Source organism: Portunus trituberculatus, chromosome 23, assembly GCF_017591435.1.
Source record: "Portunus trituberculatus isolate SZX2019 chromosome 23, ASM1759143v1, whole genome shotgun sequence".
NCBI lineage: Eukaryota > Metazoa > Arthropoda > Malacostraca > Decapoda > Portunidae > Portunus > Portunus trituberculatus.
In genome coordinates, this window is record NC_059277.1 from 8,591,541 (window position 1) to 8,611,730 (window position 20,190).

Genomic DNA, 20,190 nt, shown 5'->3' on the forward strand with positions numbered 1-20,190 from the left:
AAAGCTGTTGCTACTGTTCTGTTGCCATACTCCTTGGCATCATAATTTACCACTTGTAGTTTGTAGAAGATTGTGTAGCTCTATCTTTTCCTCCTGTTGCTATAATAGTGAGGGTGTTGATGTGTTTTGTTGTAATCATGAACTTCTTGTTACTACTCACTGCCAGATGGCATGGAGTCAAGGTGCTGATCAGATGCTATTTATAAACATGTGTAACAGCTTCATAGGCTAGATTGCTTTCATTTTTTATGATAATTAATTTTTAAAGGAATAATACTGGTAATGATAATACCAGCAATGAAATAATGATGCCTGCTGTTAGGGTAGGTAAAAGTATTGACAGTAATTTAGGTTAGTGAGCATCAGGGAGGTAGGTCTGAACTTCACATATTAGAGGCAGGAGGATTATTATTTTTATCATCTTTTTTTTCCAGGCAAAATTTTGGGAAACGAGTGCATTCTATGTGCTGTCAAATATAGTATCTCAATCTGGATGATTAGAAGCTAAGGTTGATGGATAGATTAGGGGAATATGTGAAGAACTCCTTCTTAATAAAATGTGATAGCGAAAGGTGCGATGTACAAGTGTGTGTTTCCATTATTAATTCCAAGGTACTGTGGCACTTAATGTTAACCACAGGATTGCATTTTATTCTCAGTATATAAGACGATTCCTTGATTTAAGAGCCTCAAAATTGGCAAAGAAGCTCCTCTTATATTCCAGCATATATGGTACTTGTAATTTTTTTTTTTTATACCGTGTGGGCTTTTCACGGGAATTTATGGGCTGAAGGGGATACTGTTTAGGGTACCTCCTATCTTAAAGCCCACCCGCTAGGAAACCATTGCCCCGAGTGAGAAAGCCCAACCTATACACCCCGAGTGAGAAAGCCCAACCTACACTCGGACTGTGGACAGGATTCAAACCCGTGCGCTTGGAGACCCCTTGGACCCCAAAGCGCGCATGGTTCCACTGTACCAAGGCGGCCTCTTTGTTGCAACAACTCCAAATTTGTAGTGTGTTAAGTAAGTACCAATCACAACTTAGGATCTTGCCTGCATGCTGTACCATTATTATACATTGTTATATAACTCACAACTCAGTGCTGTGCTATTTAAATTTATAAAGTTGATGACATGCAGCTGTTTCACTAATGAGCATAGTGCTTGTATAATCTATGTACAGAGTTTTGACGAACAGTTTAGTAGATACTGATTTCAGATTTATTCTTGGGCCTCAAGCAAAGATTAATAATTTATGAAAGAAAAGTTAAGCATTAAACATCTAGAATCTAAATTTAATTGCTAGAGTTCTTGAAATAATGATGACAAAGTTATTCTAATTGCAATCTTAAACAGGTTTATTTTCAGTACTTAAAGCACAAGTGAAGAAGTGGATGTAAAAATGATTCCAAGTAAACAAGTACCTTTCTTAAATGTTGATGGCATAATCACATACTGCCTTTCGTTTATTTTTACATGCCAGAGGAATACAAACAACTTTTCCTTTTCCTTTCCTTTAATTTATTTTTAATCTCAACCAGTTACAGTGGCAGGGGAGAGGGAGGGGAGGGAGGCGTGTGTTTTTTTACCTAGTTGTATTGTACAGGGTTCGAGCAGGGCTCATGGTGTCCTGTCTCCATATCTACATTTATTTAATTTTTCCTTAAAGTTGTGCACATAATGTGCTGTAACCACTTCATTATCCAATGCATTGCAATTTTCCACCATTCTGTGTGGAAAACTTTATTTTCCAATATCCTTCACACACTGCCTCATCCTGATCATCTTTTCATGTCCTCTTGTCCTTCCATCTTCTTCTGTCAACAGCACCAGGTCGTCTTTGTCTATCTTTTCAATATCATTGACTATCTTGTACATTGTTATTAGGTCCCCACCTTCTCTTCTATCTTGTAAGGTTGGCTGTCCCATTTCCTTAAGTCATTCTTCATATGTTAGGTCCTTTAATTCCGTCACCATCTTTGTAGCAATCTTCTGTATCCTTTCCAATTTTCTTGTATCCTTTTTAGAGCTCGGACACCATGCCACTGCTGCATATTCCAGCCTTGGACAGAACATGCTTATGATGGTTTTTTTCATCATATCTTTGTTCATATATTGAAATGCCACTCTTATATTGATCAACATTTTATATAATAGTCCAAATATCTTGCTTATGTGTTTACCAGGGTTCAGATTTTTCTGTATGATCACTCCCAGATCTTTTTCCTCTTTAGTCTTCATTATTTGTTCTTCTCCCATAAAATAGTTCCATACTGGTCTTCTCTTACTCTTTCCTAGTCCATTATGTGACATTTGGCATTAAACTCCAATTTCCATTTCCTGTTCCACTCATAGATCTTGTTTATATCTTCCTGCAACAGCAGACAGTCCTCTCTGGTTTTGATAACTCTTAGCAGCTTTGCATCATCAGCAAATAAATTCATATAACTGTTTACCCCAAAGTGAATGTCGTTTACATAAATCTGAAACATAATGAGGGCTAACACTGACCCTTGTGGCACTCCACTGGTTACTTTTCTCCAAGATGAGTATGTATCTCTGATCACAGTTCTTATTTCCCTATTCTTCAAATAATCTCTTGTCCATTCTAGCAAAGTTCCTTGCAGTCCTCTTATGTTCTCTAGTTTCCAAAGTATAGTAATACTCCGCTTAACGAACGTTCGTCTAACGAATTTTCGATTTAACGTACTATATAAAGTTTGACCAAAAAGTCCACACATAACATACAACCACGTCAGTTTTAGCGAATTTTCTGGGTTTGAATTTGTCGGGTGAGGGACCGAATGCGGCAGCTTTGCTGTGATTGGCTGACATCCCGCCTCAGTCTTTAGCATTCCTGGAGCTGGATCCAAGATTCTTTAACAACGTCAGAGGAACATCCTGCTGAAAAATGGCATCCATGAATGCTTGGAGGGAGGGACGGTGACAAGGTTGCTATCATGTTGCTCTGAGGTTGCTCGGAACACCACCTGTCGAGGTGGTGTTACTGTCTTATATGTGCATTTATGTTCACAAAACAACATTTCTATTAGCTTTTTACAAACTTTGCCCCCAAGAAAGGATTGTTTTGTAATAAAGTGAAATCTTACATGGAATACCAAAAAATAAAGCAGAAATGAGATCGGCCACAGACGAAGTGGAGACTCGCGGCAACTGGGCCGCTTCTTCTTCTTCTTGTGACCCTTTTAGCTTGCGTGTTGCTTTCACCACGATATTAAATTTATGTTTCCACTCCTCTATTGCCTGCTATAATTATAATGGATATCATATCTTAGTATTCATATACACTCATGCCATGAGGATAACCTTGACTCCGTGGCACTGAGTGATAGTGAATTACTAATGAAATACCATGGTATTTCATTAGTAATTCACTATTACTCAGTGCCACGGAGTCGAGGTTATCCTCATGGCATGAGTGTATATGAATACTACGATATGATATCCATTAGAGCAAACAATAGAGGAATGGAAAAAAAATCGTGGTGAAAGCAACACGCAAGCTAAAAGGGTTACAAGAAGTGGCCGAGGTGCCACGAGTCTCTGTCTCATCTGTGGCCGATCTCATCTCTGCTTTATTTTTTGGTATTCTATGTAAGATTTCACTTTATGCATTACAAAACAATCCTTTCTTGAGGGCAAGGTTTGTAAAAAAGCTAACAGAAATGTTGTTTTGTGAACATAAATGCACATATTATAAGACAGTAACACCACCTGTGGTGTTCCCAGCAACCTCAGAGCAACCTCGTTACCGTCCCTCCAAGCGTTCATGGATGCCATTTCACGGCAGGAGGTTGCTCTGACGTTAAAGTTTCTTGGATCCAGTTCCTGGCAGCCAATGAGCACTTTTAGGCAGGCTACCAACCTCCACCTGCCAACAGCAACGAATTTTTGTGGATGCTATTTTACAAAGGATGGTATGTGAGCAGAAGGTTGCTATGGAGGTTGTCTGTACCAACATAGACAACCACCAGCTCCTTGAATCCAGCCCCTGGTGCTGGTATTGGCTGCCTCTGTCTCACTCTCTCCCGCTCCGCAGTACGAAGAGGTTGACCTGTATTACTGCTCCGCTTAACAACGTGTTTTCGCCGCTTAACACGTTACCCACGTTAGTGCAATACACTAGACTCTGCCTCACCGCGGCGAACTTTGATCCGCTCCTGCACAAATTACAGTGGAGCCATCAGTGAGAGAATTTGTACGTAGCTCCTCTATCTTCCAATGACTCATATGACATCATAAAAGTAGTGGTACACCAGTGGCCCAATATGCTGCGAAATGTATATATAATTTTTTTTTTTAACCCATGTGGTATGTTGGGGACCAGTCCAGAATGTATTCCCCCTATTTCCATTATTTCCTATGGGAAAATTACATCCGCTTAATGAATTTTCGCTCTACAAACAGCTTTGACACCCCCTATCCTGTTTGTTAAGCAGAGTATTGCTGTAGTCCCCTTATGTTCTCTAGTTTCCAAAGTAGTCTTCCATGAGGGACTTTATCAAAAGCCTTTTTAATATCCAGATAAACTGTGTCCAACCATCCATCTCTGTTTTCAAGTCCTGCAATAGCTCTTGAATAGAAGCTTAATAAGTTTGATGATGATACACATGATCTCCCTGTCCTGAACCCAAATTGTCTGTTTGATATGACTTGCTCCTCTTTTAGAAATTCAACCCATTTTTATTTAATAATTATTTCACACAACTTCCCCAAGACACTTGTAAGTGACACTGGTTTGTGGTTTAGTGATTCAGTTGCCTTTCGTCCTTTAAATATTGGAATTACGTTGGCTCTCTTCCATTCCAGTGAAACTTTTCCTTCATTTATTGAACTTGTAATTATTTCCCAAATTGGATGCAGTAGTTGCTCTTTACATATTTTTAACACCCAGCCTGATACACTATTTGGCCCCATTGCTTTTCTGAAATCCAACTTATTCAATAATCTTCCAATATTCTCTTTGTGCACTGCAATCTCTTGTAATCCTTGGCAATGCAATGTCCTACTAGGTTCTGTGAAATCATCATCTGCAGTGAACACTGTTTTGAAGCTCTCATTCATTATTTCACACATTTCCTTCTCTGTTTGGTATGTCTGCCCTTCTTAGATTATTTTTTCACTTGTTTCCTTGTTCTTTGTTTTGCCATTTATAATTATTTTTTTAATTGTTTCCTTGTTCTTTGTTTTACTTGTAAAAAAGTTTGGGTTCATCTTTGGTTTTATTCACCACATCTTTCTCAAAATTTCTCTCTTCCTCTCTCCTTACTCTAATATATTAATTTCTGGCATCCTTGTATTGCCATCTGTTATAGTCATTTCTCTGTTTTATGAGTTTCTTCTATGCTTTATCTTTTTACCTTCTTAGCTTATATGCATCTAGCATTATTGTATCAAGCATGTATTTTTTTCTTAACTCTATTAACAGGTACAAATTTTTTACTCCTTCATTATACTTCTGTAAGAATGTCATATTTCCCTTATACTGTCTTTCTGTACATAATATTTCTCTACTCAATATCAGCAAAATAGATCCTTGATTTTTCAAAATCTGCTCTTGCATAATTTAATCTCTTTCCTTTGTAGTCATCTCTGAAGCCTATCCCATCTTCCTCCTAAATTTGCATCTCTAATGTCACATGATCACTTCTTCCCATTGGACTAAGGTATTGTATGATTGGAGGGGGCTCTGGTTTCTTTGTGAATACTAGGTCAAGCAACAATGGTTCTTCTTCCCCCTATACCTTGTTGACTCCTCCACTGATCCATTGCATTAACCATAGTCAACTGTAACACTTCCTCGCTCCACTGCCCAGCATTATCCATTACTTCCATCTCTCTCCCAGTTTACTTTTTTTGCAGTTAAAATCTCCAACTAAAATTATTCTTCTATCTCTTCTTATCATGTTATCTAGGCACTTAATTACCTCTCTTTGCATATGTCTTTTATGTTCTTCAGTTCCCATGTATTAGTCTTAGGTGGCTTAGTCTTAGGTGGCACACATGTAACTATAATTTTTCTCTTCAATTCCTGTTCTGATTGTTACTCCCATTACTTCGACTTTGTCTTCTCCATATTGCACATTGTCCACACATATATTATCACGAACCATTATTAGCACTCCTCTTCCCCCTTTATCCTTCCTGTCTCTCCTCCAGCTATTATCCCTCCTCTTTAAAGTTAACATTGATCTGCTCTCTTAGTTTTGTTTCAGTGATGCACATTACATTTGGCTTTTTCTCCTTCAAATAATCCCTAACCTCCAACATGCTTGATAACAACCCATCTATATTAGTATGTCACTCCTAATTTCTTGCCTCCTCCACGACCTCCTCTTTCTTCCGTAGGTACCATTTCTTTAGTCTCATATCCTGAACCCTCCAGTAAAAATTCTTCTTTTTTATCTCCATCCTTTTCTCGTGTTTTTTCCTTTAGCTTCACTTCTTAGCACTTTCTCCTTTTCCCTCTCTTTATCCATATATCCTTGTGTTCAGTATCATCAGCCAACTTCCCTTTCCTAGCCATAATTTCCTCTACTGCCACTTGGGATCTCATTCTCACTTTCATTGATCTCCTACCCCTTTCACTGTATCTTCCTAGCCTGATCACTTCCTCCATCTCCTGGTCTAGTTCTTGTGTGCTGTCTTGTACTTGTTTGATAACAGTTTTGGCCAATTCTCTCTCTCCACGTTCTCTCATGAACTTATTTGGATTTTTCTTTTCCTTCATCCCAAAAATCCCGAAGCTTTTGTTCTTATCCACTGTATCCCGCACGAGGTCTTCTTTCTCATTAATTACTTCAATTACAGCAACTTTTGTGTTTTCCTGAATTTGTCTCTTTACAACTTCTGAAAATTTAACTTTTTTCTCTTCCTGCTCTTGCTTCCATTCATCTCATAGTTCCTTCAGGTTGTTTTCACTCAATCCACATTCTACCCTGTCCACAATCCCATCCTTCACTTTAGCCTGTAAGCTCCTGAAGGAGCTTTCGTAGTCTTGGCATGTGGCTTTTTAGTATGTCATTTTGTTTCTTTTTTTCTTGTCTCTTCTTTTAATCCATGATTGATTGCACAAACCTTCTCACATTCTACCAATCTCAATTTCAGCTCTGTTTTCCTTTCTCAGTCTGTTCTGTTTGTCCATTAGATTCAACATCACTTCCTTCATTTACCTTAATTCCCTTTTTACATTGATCAACCTTATCATACTACCTCGTTTGTCCCTGAATCCAGAAAAATCCTTGTCCATAATATCCTCAGTTAGTTTCTTTAGTCCAACAGGAGTTTCAATGTACCATTGGTTTTCACACGTTGGCGTAGGTTTTGATTCCGTCATACGTGTGTGTGTGTGTGGAGGGGAACACTAAGAGCATGATTCATCATGTAGTGGCAGGAACCACTTTTTTTTTGTGTGTGTGTGTGTTACTCCTAACACGAGTGAATGCTCATATATTGTATACCGAGGCAAATTTTCCGAATATTGTGCTCATAACCTGATTTGCTCGTAAGCCAAGACTCTCGTATGCCGAAATGCCACTGTAAGCTCTACTTTCCTATCCTGGATTATAGTCAAAATGTGACATTGGGGATTGGTTCTTTTTTTATAGGGTCTCACTTCTGTAGAATAACTGATGCATAATCATCAAAATACTTACAAAGCATGGGTTTTCTTTCACAGCCAGATTTTCAACTATAAATGCTACATATCACTACTGACACCCACACACTTAGGTTACTGTACATACATATACACAAATTTGAGTGTTGTTCTTTGATCCAAGAACACAACTGCATCATATAACAGATTTGTAGTCAAATGTGAATTGGCAAGTAAAGCACTCAAATTTATACTACACAAGATTCTAAATTAAAGTGAATGAAAGATTTGATAATTCCACTGTGTGCCATACTTAGCTGTATGTACTAATTTGTGATGCAATCTAGGTAGGTAATTTGACCAAATACTTTTCCTAAAACATGCAGTGTAATCTGTACAGTATATATGATGCATTGAAGGGAGATTGGAATCTTCCTTGAATGCATTGTTCAACTTTAATGAAACAAGCTACTGTCCCCTCCACTTTTGTTCATCACTTAGCACTGTCAGTGTGTGAACCATTTGGCTGATTTGACTTGTATTCTGCAAGACATGACCCAGTCAGTATAAGTAGGCAGGATGGTAATGAAGGGACTGGCAGGATTTATTTCTGATACGAGTCAAAACAGAAAAGTTCACAGCAGGCGATTCATTCACACATTGGTAATGCTGAGTAATGTGTGGAAGTGAACTCTTCATGACTGGATCTATGAATGTGCATGGATATGATGCAAGTAAGACTAAAAGGGCAAATAAGTCAGGTTTATGTATGTTGATATTCTGGATTTCTGTGAAACAAGGGTAAGAGTGGAGGTGGTCAAGTAGTTAGGGGTTGATGATAGTAATGATGAATTGTGCACATAGTAAGACAATGTAATTTGAAGAGAATGCAAGAGCAAGAAGGAAAGACTTTGAGAGAAAAGTAACATGATTTTATGGGGAAGCTTGAAAGAGGAGGGAATTCAGCACAATTATCAGAATATGAAAGTAAAACAGTGAGGTCGTGATAATGTGCAAGAATAAAGACAGCTGTTTGAGTGGTAAGGTGTGACATAACTCAAGTTATAAGAAAAGTGGACGGTAGGGTGAAGAAGTGTGGCTTCTGAAGAGAATGAGTGTGTGAACAAACTAGTGTGTTGTTAAGGAGGTGTTGCTGAACAAACTACTATGCTTTTCAACAGCTGTGTTACCTCGATTTTCTCGATTGTCTTGGTAATGAAGTGTTGGATCACTACTATACTTTGCCACAGTATATTTCACACCAAGCGCTAATTTTTCACTGCACAGTGCATTGCCTCATTTTGAATATTGTCACTCTGTGTGGATCTCTGCAGCAGAGTCTCACTTAAAGCTTTTAGATAGAGCATTCAACCAGATTAAATTTCTTCTTCCTAATCTTGAGATTAATCTTCGGCATCGTCGTTTGGTTGGATCATTGTCCTATTTCTTCAAAATCATGTCTAATTCCAACCACCCGTTGCATTGTCATTTGCCTGCCCCTTCACTACCAGCACGTGCTACAAGACAATCCTTGATCATGAATGACCGTTCCTTGTCTGTGAATCGATGTAATACTTCACAATTTTCCCCAGTATCTGCTAGACTCTGGAATACAATTCCCAACGAGATTGTTAATTCTAGTAACATTGAAGCATTTAAAAAACGTGTGAATACCTTTCTTCTCTCTGAACTCACTATCTCTTAGATCTCTACCAATCTTCCTATTCTGTTGTTCATTCCTGTTACTTCCTTTCACTTATCGGTGAGGTGCCGCCCACTGGGCCTTTGGGTTTATGCAGTTATGCTTTCCAGTGGGTCGCCTTCATTGACCTCATAATAATAATAATAATAATACCAGAAGTGTATGAGTAAGCTGCATACTCTTGAGAATTGAGAAAAATTTCCGATATCCGGAGAAGGCATTCGGACAGTCACTACTACGTCACACCCTAGCCCCACCCACCTCTCTTCCCCTGTATGTTCCCTCCTCTCTATCACTTGTTATCCCCTTCCTCAACAAACCCTCCCCCCAATCTCTCTCTCTCTCTCTCTCTCTCTTGGAATTCAATTCATTTCAATTTTGCACCAACCAATGAGAAATATATGGCACTCCCACTGGTGCATCCATTAAGCCATTTGTTTGCCAACATTCTCGTTCATTATCAACCTTCACGTTATCGTAACCAAGGCTTTATTTCCACATTATTTCACTCTAAATAAATGACAAGTCTACGTTGGTATAACACATTTTTTATATACTTCAGGAAAATAACGTGCACCGTAGGATATGAATCCATGAGAGAGAGAGAGAGAGAGAGAGAGAGAGAGAGAGAGAGAGAGAGAGAGAGAGAGAGAGAGAGAGAGAGAGAGAGAGAGAGAGAGAGAGAGAGAGAGAGAGAGAGAGAGAGAGGATAGGGTTTGTTGAGGAAGGGGATAACGAATGATAGAGAGGAGGGAACATACAGGGGGAGAGAGGTGGGTGGGGCTAGGGTGTGACGTAGTAGTGACTGTCCGAATGCCTTCTCCGGATATCGGAAATTTCTCTCAATTGTCAAGAGTATGCAGCTTACTCATACACTTCTGGTAATGCACTGTGCAGTGAAAAATTAGCGCTTGGTGTGAAATATACTGTGGCAAAGTATAATAGTGATCCAACACTTCATTACCAAGACAATCGAGAAAATCGAGGTAACACAGCTGTTGAAAAGCATAGTAGTATGTTGTTAAGGGAGGAAGCATTCCTATTAAAAACCTATTGAAAAAGTAATGTAATGAGTATAATCTGTATAATCTAGTTTTATATACGGTATGGATTTGGTAGGAACACAGTCTTGTTGCTATCCTTGAAATAATCTAAAGATAAACAGACCAATCAGCAGATGAAACTATGCACAGCCCAATATGTTAATATTTTCTTCTACTTCCAGGTGGCAAATCCACAAATCCACTGAACCAGAGCACAGACAAGAGAGGCATATCTCCATTCAGTGGTCTCAGCAAATCCATAACATGAAAGAAAGCTTGCTAAACAATGCTTATCTGAGTTACACTACATCTCCATTATTAGAAGACCAAGGAATTATGGTGCTTGCAGATTTTTAATGAAGAATAATATGGATTGCCACTTACCTGAAGCTCAAATTAAACCCAACAGGTAATAAACTAATATTCTGATATATGTACTTACTGTAGTGATTTTACCTAATATAATGTTTAAATTATTCCACTAGGGATTTCAAGAGTAGCATACATCTTAACTAACATATAATACTGCTAAATGTACTTCTACTGTAAGAGGCTGGGTGAATTTACAAGGACAAAATTTCACAAGATACAGTGACATGAGGTGTTTAGCTGGTGTGATATAAGACAGGAGGTGCAAAGGCTCAAGTACAGTGAAGAACAGGTGGGTACATCAGACTAGCCTGTGTGTTGCAGGGATTGGGCCATACCACCATGCCTGACCTCCCCACTCAGGTTGTGAGTCCAAGAGGAACAACTTAGGGTTTAGAAGGTTAGTTCTGTCTTTATGGAATAGGATGGGGTGTGTCTGAAATAAGAGAGGAAACTTCTAATCACTATGATCAGTGGGACCACCTGCTGCTTAGAACTCATGAAGGCTTGCAAGTTGATGGTGAATCATCATCAGGACTCTCAGTAAAAACAAATAAGAATCCTAAATAATATAAAAGTAAAAACAAATAAGAATCCTAAATAACATAAAACCATGGTATAAAGTAACTGATCTTAACAAAACCTTCAGATTCTATAAAAAAAAAAAAACAAGGGCAGAAATTAAGACCCAGTGTCAATAACAACTATCACTACATCCTAGAAAATGCTACATGAGGAAATCCAAACAATTGAACAAACTAAAATCTTAAGTGTCTATTCAAATTCATCAGCAGCTACAAGACTGCCTCTCCTCCTCACCTTTCATGATAACAATTTCCTCCCAATGGTGTTGAACGAGTACTGTTATATCCTGTCTTCTCACATGCAAAATAAATACTAAAGAAATCATAAATTGTGATATTTTTAGATTTATACATTTTAGTGATTGACTTCATAGACTGCATTAGCATGACTAGCTGTGTTTAAACTAGTAACCAAGTAACTCCTCCTTTTTGGCATTAGCATGACTAGCTGTGTTTAAACTAGTAACCAAGTAACTTCTCCTTTTTGGCAAACTGAACTACCAGCAGGTTATGTACATCCATGCAACATTAACTTGAGTGAAAGATTAATTTTGCATATGGGAAGTCATCACTGAAGAGGTTTCAGAGTAGCATTAAAATATCCATTAGAAAACACAATTTACTCTATTATTTACCAAATATTTAAGATATGAATTGTTTCTACATACCAAATATTCAAATATTTAAGATATGAATGAATAGTTGCTACAATGTTTTCAAAATTGGAGTGAATAATTCCCTTTGAACAACAGGCTAACATCACATGGAAACAAAAGCATGGCGGTATTAACTGTCTTTCGGCTAACATCATTAAAATTAAGGTTTGTTGGGGGATTCATTCATTACATTTTCATAATGTTCCAGTACCATCAGGTCAGGGAGGTATTTGCAACATAGTTTCATTGCATTTCAAATTTCTGAGTTAAAAAAAAATTTAAGCGTTTGCTGTTTAGAAATGGAGAATTACAACTTTGAATTTTTAGAGGAAGGAAAAAGAGGCCTTCCCCCAATTAACTCAGCTTACTAGTGTCCTGAAACCTCAGCAGCCTTGCTTTGCAATATATTGTACTTATAAGTTACCAAAGCAGTGCTGTGTCTCACTGTGCTCTATCCACCTTGCACTAGCCTCAAATAATGTGATTAGTATGAAGCACAACTCAGCCACAATGTGTAAACCTGCCTAATAATTGAAATATCATACTACCAATGCTTTTTTATGAAAAAAAAAAAAAAAAAAAGCTTAAAGGGCTAGTCTAAAATTTCAAGCTGTGTAATATGCATTTGTAAATATTTTTACCATTGGTTTTATAGGCTGTGTTGTATAGTTTTTTTTTTTTGAATAATGAACAAATTATGACAAAGCTCATATCAAAGTCACTGAAAACCTTTGATGATGGTTAATTTGATGGCTCACACAAATCTCTTGAAAATTGTGCTAACCACTTCCTGTTATCACTAAACATTGCAGCCCTCTCTCTGAACTGAGGGAGCCTACATGTAACCCATCACAGGAAGGTACACATGCATGAATGTATCATTATTCATGAGCTGACAGTAACACAAGAACATCAAGAATATATAAAACCTGGTACAGCATGCACCAGATTGCCTACACTTTGTGATGGCCCTACGAACTTTGTCCACACTTGGCTTTCCATTCAGTATGGAGTTCTTATTTCTGGTGTATTCTGTAATCTCCATATAGTATCTCATTTCCAGAGTGAGTGTTCCAGCAGAAACCAGGAACACATATAAATCTGTTAGTGTAGTAAATAACAACATGGTAAGACCTACCTTGGTTACGGGGATCACAGTCTTCCTCGATGTAAGGTGCACCAGCGTGCTCAATCTGCACCACCTGAGGCACCTGCAGCAAGTCTGGCTCCTTGGCCTCCAGGGAATGACGGGACGGCAGTGAGCTGCAAGGGAGTCTTCATTGAGAGGACCCAAACTCATCTTAATATCAGTATGTACTTCTTTAAGCCACTGAGACATATAATTTCAAGTAAACCAACATCTAATGACACTCATACAATATCATTAATTATTTCAGACATTTATAATAGTATAAGAATATACAAAGATCTTTTGAGCTCTACTCTTAAATTTGAAGTAAATGTAATGTATGTTCAGTGAAATTTTGTTTATACACATCACCCAATAATGGATGATAATTAAAACATGTTTTATATCACTTAATCTCCACTTATGTCTCCATAAATTATAATGATAGCATAATGTATCATGGTAGCCAAGTTACTGAGAAGGATTGTAATATATGAGCAGAGTATAGTGAAGAAAGAATTCTCAAATTCAAGAATGTGGCCAACAAGCCACCACATACAATTTTTATTTTTTTGTGGAGAGAGAGAGAGAGAGAGAGAGAGAGAGAGAGAGAGAGAGAGAGAGAGAGAGAGAGAGAGAGAGAGAGAGAGAGAGAGAGGAGGTGGGGGGGGGGAAGCAATACCTTAGGGTAACTCGTTTCTTCATTCTCTGAGAGACGTCAGAGTTGCCTCGGGTCATGGGCCTCTCAAAGTACTTGTTAGTTGGTGTGTTGGGTTCAGATGCCTGTTTGTCAACCAGGATGGGCTTGGGCTTCAGAACTGATGTGTAGGGTGGGGGAGCACCAGGAACCTGTTGGTGGAGGTGAGGGCCAACTGTCCTGTATTTGTTACATTCAATGTGATGTAGTGCAAATTATAAGTTTTCACATTTATAGTGGATGTAGTTCATCAAGGATTTTGTCATCAACAGGATAAATGGTCAAAATAACATGGGATATTACCAGAGGCTTTTAGAAAACAATCCTGATGATACAGATTGTGAAATATGGACCTTAATCTCATCTCACAAAATATCACCCAAATTTTTTTCTTACTTTTCTGGTCTTTTCATTACATAAACACCAGTAATGGCCATTTTTAGTAAAAATGGCACAAAATATCAGACATGAATTCAATTCCTTGCTAGGTGAAAAATCAAATATGAAAATTAAAATCCACTTATGAAAAATAACATGAAATAATTATTTTTTATTCTTTCATAAACTGAAATGTCCAATTATAATCGTACTCAAACTTGTTTCCCTTAAAAACTTCATTCCAATGACAACAACATTATTTTCTTAAGTTCTCGAAAATTACTAGGGTTGTCAAACAAATACAATAAGGAAGGAAAGGACAGACTCACCTTAGTAATCATCTGCTTGGGAGAGAGTTTACATTTAACACAGGACAGTGATGCCTGATGTGGCCAACGGTTGTATCTGAGTACTCACAGTCAGGGAAGATGAGGGTATGACAGTGGAGGAGCTGGTTATTGGGGTAAAGGAGGTGGTGGGGCCACTGCTGCAGCTGTCAGGGGAGCCAGGAAGGGGAGCAGAAGAGGTAGGTGTGGTGGGAAGGAGACCCGTCACAGGTGGAGGCAGAGCCAGAAGGCGTTTGCGATCTTCCATGTACAGGTCAATTAGTTGGTCCAATTTAGACTCAATATCATCAACCTGAAAGAGTTTTATCTCTAACATCCTTCCTGGAATTATTGGCAAAAAAACCCATCAGTAGTACCACATTAACATTGCTGAGTATGTGAAAAAGCTGAAATCCTAAAAGAAGTATAAAATATCCACAAAAGATCCACCTTTATGCTGTCCACTTTCATACAGTACACATCAACCATTAGAGTCCCAGCTCTCACCTGTCTTTCCACCTTCACGATGCGAGAAGCAAGACTAATCTTGGACTCGTACACATCCTTAGCCTTAGATCCTTGCTTCCCAAGGATCTGGTCCAGCCTGCAGGGTATGTAGTGGGTGATTAGGACACAGAAGTAATAGGCTTCCATTCAGACCCCTGCTACTTTAATATAATTGGATTAGCTATTCTTGGTTAAAACATAATTTGCTACTTGTGGTTTTCATGCTTTCATTAAGTTACATTTGCTGTCAACATGGCCAGCAGTTATTATACAGGAGCTCTGTTTAATAATGCATAGACTACATTATGTATCAGGTTATTTTGTCCACTACATTCAAAAATGGTTTTGTAAAATGCCAATGTAGAGAGCAAGGGAAAAACTAACCACCAGCCCAGGTATCAATGAGGGTATTCAAGGTAACCATTCTTTAGCCCTATCACTACAGCTTCCTTGAAGGATCGTAGCAGGGAGGAGTGACTTTTAATCTACAGAAACCAAGGGATGAGGTTGCAGATTGCAAATTTCTAGTGGCATGGTATGGATTAGTTTGGAAGCACCTACATTTTTACTACAAGATTTTAGTATGCATGTTGTTAGGTTATGGTTTGGTGTGACAGAGGTACTCTTGGATAAAGTTTAGTGTAACGTCACATGCACAAACCTTTTTTAATGGGACGAGCAAACGTCTTTAAGATTACTTCAGGTTCTCCAGTGACTAAACCAAGGCATTCTAGTTACAGTATTGCATGTACTGAACCAATACTTGTGCATCTTCACTATTCAACAAGAGACATCAAACTGCTGTGAGGTCCTGGAGTTTTTAAGGGTGAGTAGTAGTACTGTTTTATGGCATGCAGAGGATATTCCTGAGGCATGCAGTCATTGACATCAAAGTTGCTCACGTTGGTTCACTTCTCAAGTCTATTAGTTACACAGTCAATGGGGACATGTCAGGTTTGGTCTCTGTGCAGTCTTGTCATTTGTTGCCTTTTACCTTCATGAATGAAGTCAAGATGGTCGGTCTGTAAAGCTCATGTAGACAAGGTTCTTTAGTGTTGTTTTTTCTTCTGCAGGATATTTCTGGCTTTCTATGATTTCCCTTCCACAGTGGATTCACCCTTACTATCCATCTTTTTGATTATTATGAAAATAACCATAATGGTTGGTTTAAATGTTACAGTACTATTGTAAGATCATTATGATGCAACAAGATATCATTACTTGCTTGTAGACAATTATGTTGTTTGTGCATGTAATTAAGGTTAAATAGGTGGCACATATGTAACCATGACTCTGTTTTTCATGTGTGATATAGGAAGACTATATAAAATAAACATTTACAACTCCAGTCAAAAGTATCATTTCATATTGTCACTTTCTCATTGCATTTTACATCATCAAAGCACGCACACCACAATCGAGGGGACACGAAGCAATACGGCTTTCTTCAGTGCGGTAAGAACAAAATACATTTTTTTTTTCCCTCTGAGACACTGAGGAGCTGATCTGTGAAAGTGGGATGAATTAGCCATGAGAGGTCGTTGCTGGATCTGAAGCCTGGCAGGCAGGGCACTCAAGCTCATAGGTCAGACATGGTAACACTCAGGCTGCAGGTGATTACCAAGACCAAGTGGATTTTAATCTCCCTTGGCTGCCCTTATCAGCTATCACTACAGTCGTATACTTTTCCATCTCATGATCTAAATAGGCAAGTGGTATGGGCACATGTAAACTTAGTACGGACATCACAATCAGTCTTCCACTACCTTCATTCCTTTCCTCAACCCACAACCATGCAGGAAGGAATTTAGGGTTCTAAAACATCTTTAAACACCAGAGGGAGTCACATTCATTTCAGAATATGCATACAAAATAGAAATATCAAGTTTCAGGTTTTGTAAAATCTTGTCAACCTTGATACACATATATTGTGTCTGTCACCATACCATGAAGAGAAAAAAAAAAAAAAAAAAATATCCCTTGAAAATCTCATTGGTGCTTATTCTGCATCCTGTTCTCATTACTGAACATTACTACAATGATATTAACTACTTTAGGTACATGATTTGCAGCAATGCAAAACAGTAGGTACACTGATAACACAGATACATCATGGAGAAACACCTGGGTACATACTGAAGTACAGTCATCATCTCAAAACTATTTAAGAATTCAAGTCAGGCTCCAAAACAATTGATGCAAAATGTATGTACCAGTCAAGGAGTCTAATTCCTAATGGCCTGGCACTCACCTCCCGTGCAGGTACTTTACTCTTGTTAGCAGATCTGCATGGCCCGAGGAATATTGTTCTATAACGTCTTTTACATCATAGGGTTTTAGGGCCTCTTTGAACTTACGCCTGGCAAGGAAGTACCTAATCTGAGGAAGGGAAAGAGAGAGTGCGACAGTTTAGGATGAGGGGAGCCTGAAGTTTAAAGACCCATAAGGCTATTTTTCCAACTGTATTTAATTAGAGTCTAAGGAGTTTATTAGTTAAGTTGCTGGTTTATTTATGAACAGGCACGATGAATTTCTCTGATTCTTCTATAATGATTAAAGAATTCGTTGCAGTGCTATTAATTGTGAGGTTTAAAGTTTAAAAGGAATTAAAAGACCTCTTACAGGGATAAGACCATATCAACTATCCTTGGAATTAGATACCTCAGTCAGAGAAGAATGTCTTATTCAGTTAACACTCATTTCTTCAATTAGACGATGAATGTCTTATTCAGTTAACACTCATTTCTTCAATTAGACAAGACTAGATTAGGAAGATTAACCTTGAAGTCTGGTCCTATCCACATGTAATGGCTATAGTTTAGAGGTGTACACCTCCAACACCTTCAAGTGATCAGATGTTTCATGTCTCTCCGCAACACACTTCATCACAGAAGGCAAATGCTTCATTTCTCTCAACTTATAATGCATAGGTGTACAATTACTGTTCCTCCATGAAACTTAAGATATTTATTACTAATCAAGAATCCTGGAAAAGAATTCAACTTTTATATATATATATATATAGAGGTCTGGAATACAAGAAGTTAGTTAGACAAGGATTAGGTACATAATTTATTACATATGAAGGAAGAAAATGCATTATTTTTATACCGCTTAAATTTCAACAGGTTAATCATCTGCATTAATTTGTGCACATGACACATTCCTGCAAACCTGAGGGTGGCTCAGGCGGGGGGAATTCCAGATCACCGTCACAGTCAACAGTCAATCGTCTTGGTAACACATGACTTCAAGGAAGAATCTTGAAAGAATAAAAATTATACAGCAAATAGTAACTTGCATCAAAATTTTGCTTCACCAGCTTGTCAGTGTTGTACTCAAGTGAAATAAAAATGAACTATTGAGTTGCTGAATAGTCCAAAATTCCATGAAGTCACAGTCTTACAAGTGTTATACAGTGAATGAGTCTATAGTCATATATTCACAAATAAAAACAAACATCACCTAACAACCTCTGCACAGTTGCAGAAAATTTCACAATAAATAACTAGTACCTACTTAACTACAGTATCCACAAAAAGTATGCAGAATATGTGGGGGCTGTGAGTGGGTTGGATGTCATCAGAATCATCATGTACATCAGATGACAGTCTCTTTATGTCTTGCTTATTTGTCAGCTCTGTCCAATACAAGTCAACACTAATCAGGTAGTTTCATGTCGCAGCTGTACAAGAATCACCACAGGGAGGGTGGCTTTGGTTTGGTTTCTTTTCCTTTTATTATATAATGTCATGCCATTTTACTAATGTAGACTTATGGAAGATAATGAGTCAATGACCTAGTATAGAGCACAGAGGCATGGCAAGAAGAGAATCTCCTCGACTCCTGGTACATACAACAGCTCCCCTTACTCATCACTTGTGCCTCCTTTCATAGAGACACTGGGCATATGGCCTTGTGTGTGTTAACCAAAAACATAAAAATTATTAGAAATGGCTACATGTATCTTTTGCCAGACATGTTAACTTTCTATGGCATCCTTGACTCCAGTATCTTTATGTATGACAGAGCAGAGTTATGAGGCACAGGTGATTGCCAGGCAAGAAGGCACACATCCTTTAAGTGGCCTGAGGATTCTCTATACCTAAATACTCATCAAGCTGTAGTTTCATGTGGTCTTCAAAATTCAAGAAAAGAACGTCTTGCCGAAGCCAGCACAAATACCTCAGTGCATGAAATTGATATTAATTTGACATCATGAAATATTAATAAACATAGAGAAAAGTGAAATACATTGTCTTCACCCAATTCTGCATATTTTTTTGGAACTGTAATATGCTGCTTCTCTCTGTAACTATGAGCAGCAATGTGTTGCACACTTTATCATAGCCACTGGCTGGGACCAACACAAAGCATCCTATGCAATGCTATCAGAACAGTCTGCTGCCACTACCTCCAGCAAGGAGCTGTAAGTTCTGCTTCTTGTTTTCATATGCAGACTATTGGCTTATTAATGACAGAGTTAATGCTTCATACACCACAGGAAATGTGCAGAGATCTGGAGGAGGAAGGTTTTGTGGTGGGCCTCCGCCAAAGTACTGTAGACAGTAAAACGCACAAGATAGTTACTGAATCTGGCTGATAAAGCTTGCACATATCATCATGCTTGGATTTGAATGTACTGTACACCAGTCTAGAAAACACTAGTTGTTAATAGCCATTTAAAAAGTTGGGAAATACTGTTTACATGCCAAAAATGCTCAAGTATACAGTAAGGAAGGCAATCAATTTTGTGGCTTGACATCACCAAACAATAGAATTAAGAAACACTATGCACAACATATCTGCATGCATTCCAAAGTTAGTAAGAAGAAAATGCTCCTGAACAATGGAACTAATGACTAATCATAAGTCCTGTAATGAAAATAGTTAATCAAATTATGCTTTACCTTCATACAAACTACACTCATCATTCATTTCCCTAAAATGCACATTTTGAATAAGAAATATTTTCAAGTACATTCTCTTGCAGGGATCTCAAAAAGAATTTTAATTTATCTGAATAAATCCACACTACTCTGGTACACCTGATTCTCAACACTGCCATGATTTAGTCACACATTAGGATATTAAGGTGCAATACAATGCTAAATGTGCAGCCTTTGTCTCCCATTCAGTGCTGACATGCATGGTACTTTTGCTGTCTAATCATTAGGT

General features: G+C 38.1%; 1 protein-coding gene across 15 annotated transcripts in view; it reads right to left on the reverse strand.

Annotated features, from left to right (window-relative positions):
• LOC123507831 (potassium voltage-gated channel subfamily KQT member 1-like) overlaps nucleotides 1-20,190 on the reverse strand; it is a 428,798-nt gene that overhangs the window by 7,580 nt on the left and 401,028 nt on the right. For 9 of the 15 annotated variants that reach the window (XM_045261073.1, XM_045261071.1, XM_045261070.1 and 6 more), the window contains 5 exons: nucleotides 17,264-17,391; nucleotides 15,013-15,109; nucleotides 14,597-14,818; nucleotides 13,787-13,953; nucleotides 13,114-13,250 (listed from right to left, as the gene is read on the reverse strand). In XM_045261073.1, the coding sequence (XP_045117008.1) occupies nucleotides 13,114-13,250; nucleotides 13,787-13,953; nucleotides 14,597-14,818; nucleotides 15,013-15,109; nucleotides 17,264-17,391 (751 nt within the window). Of the gene's footprint in view, nucleotides 1-11,046; nucleotides 11,172-13,113; nucleotides 13,251-13,786; nucleotides 13,954-14,596; nucleotides 14,819-15,012; nucleotides 15,110-17,263; nucleotides 17,392-20,190 lie in introns of all 15 variants that reach the window. The other 6 variants (XM_045261069.1, XM_045261066.1, XM_045261074.1 and 3 more) reach the window with 4 other exon arrangements.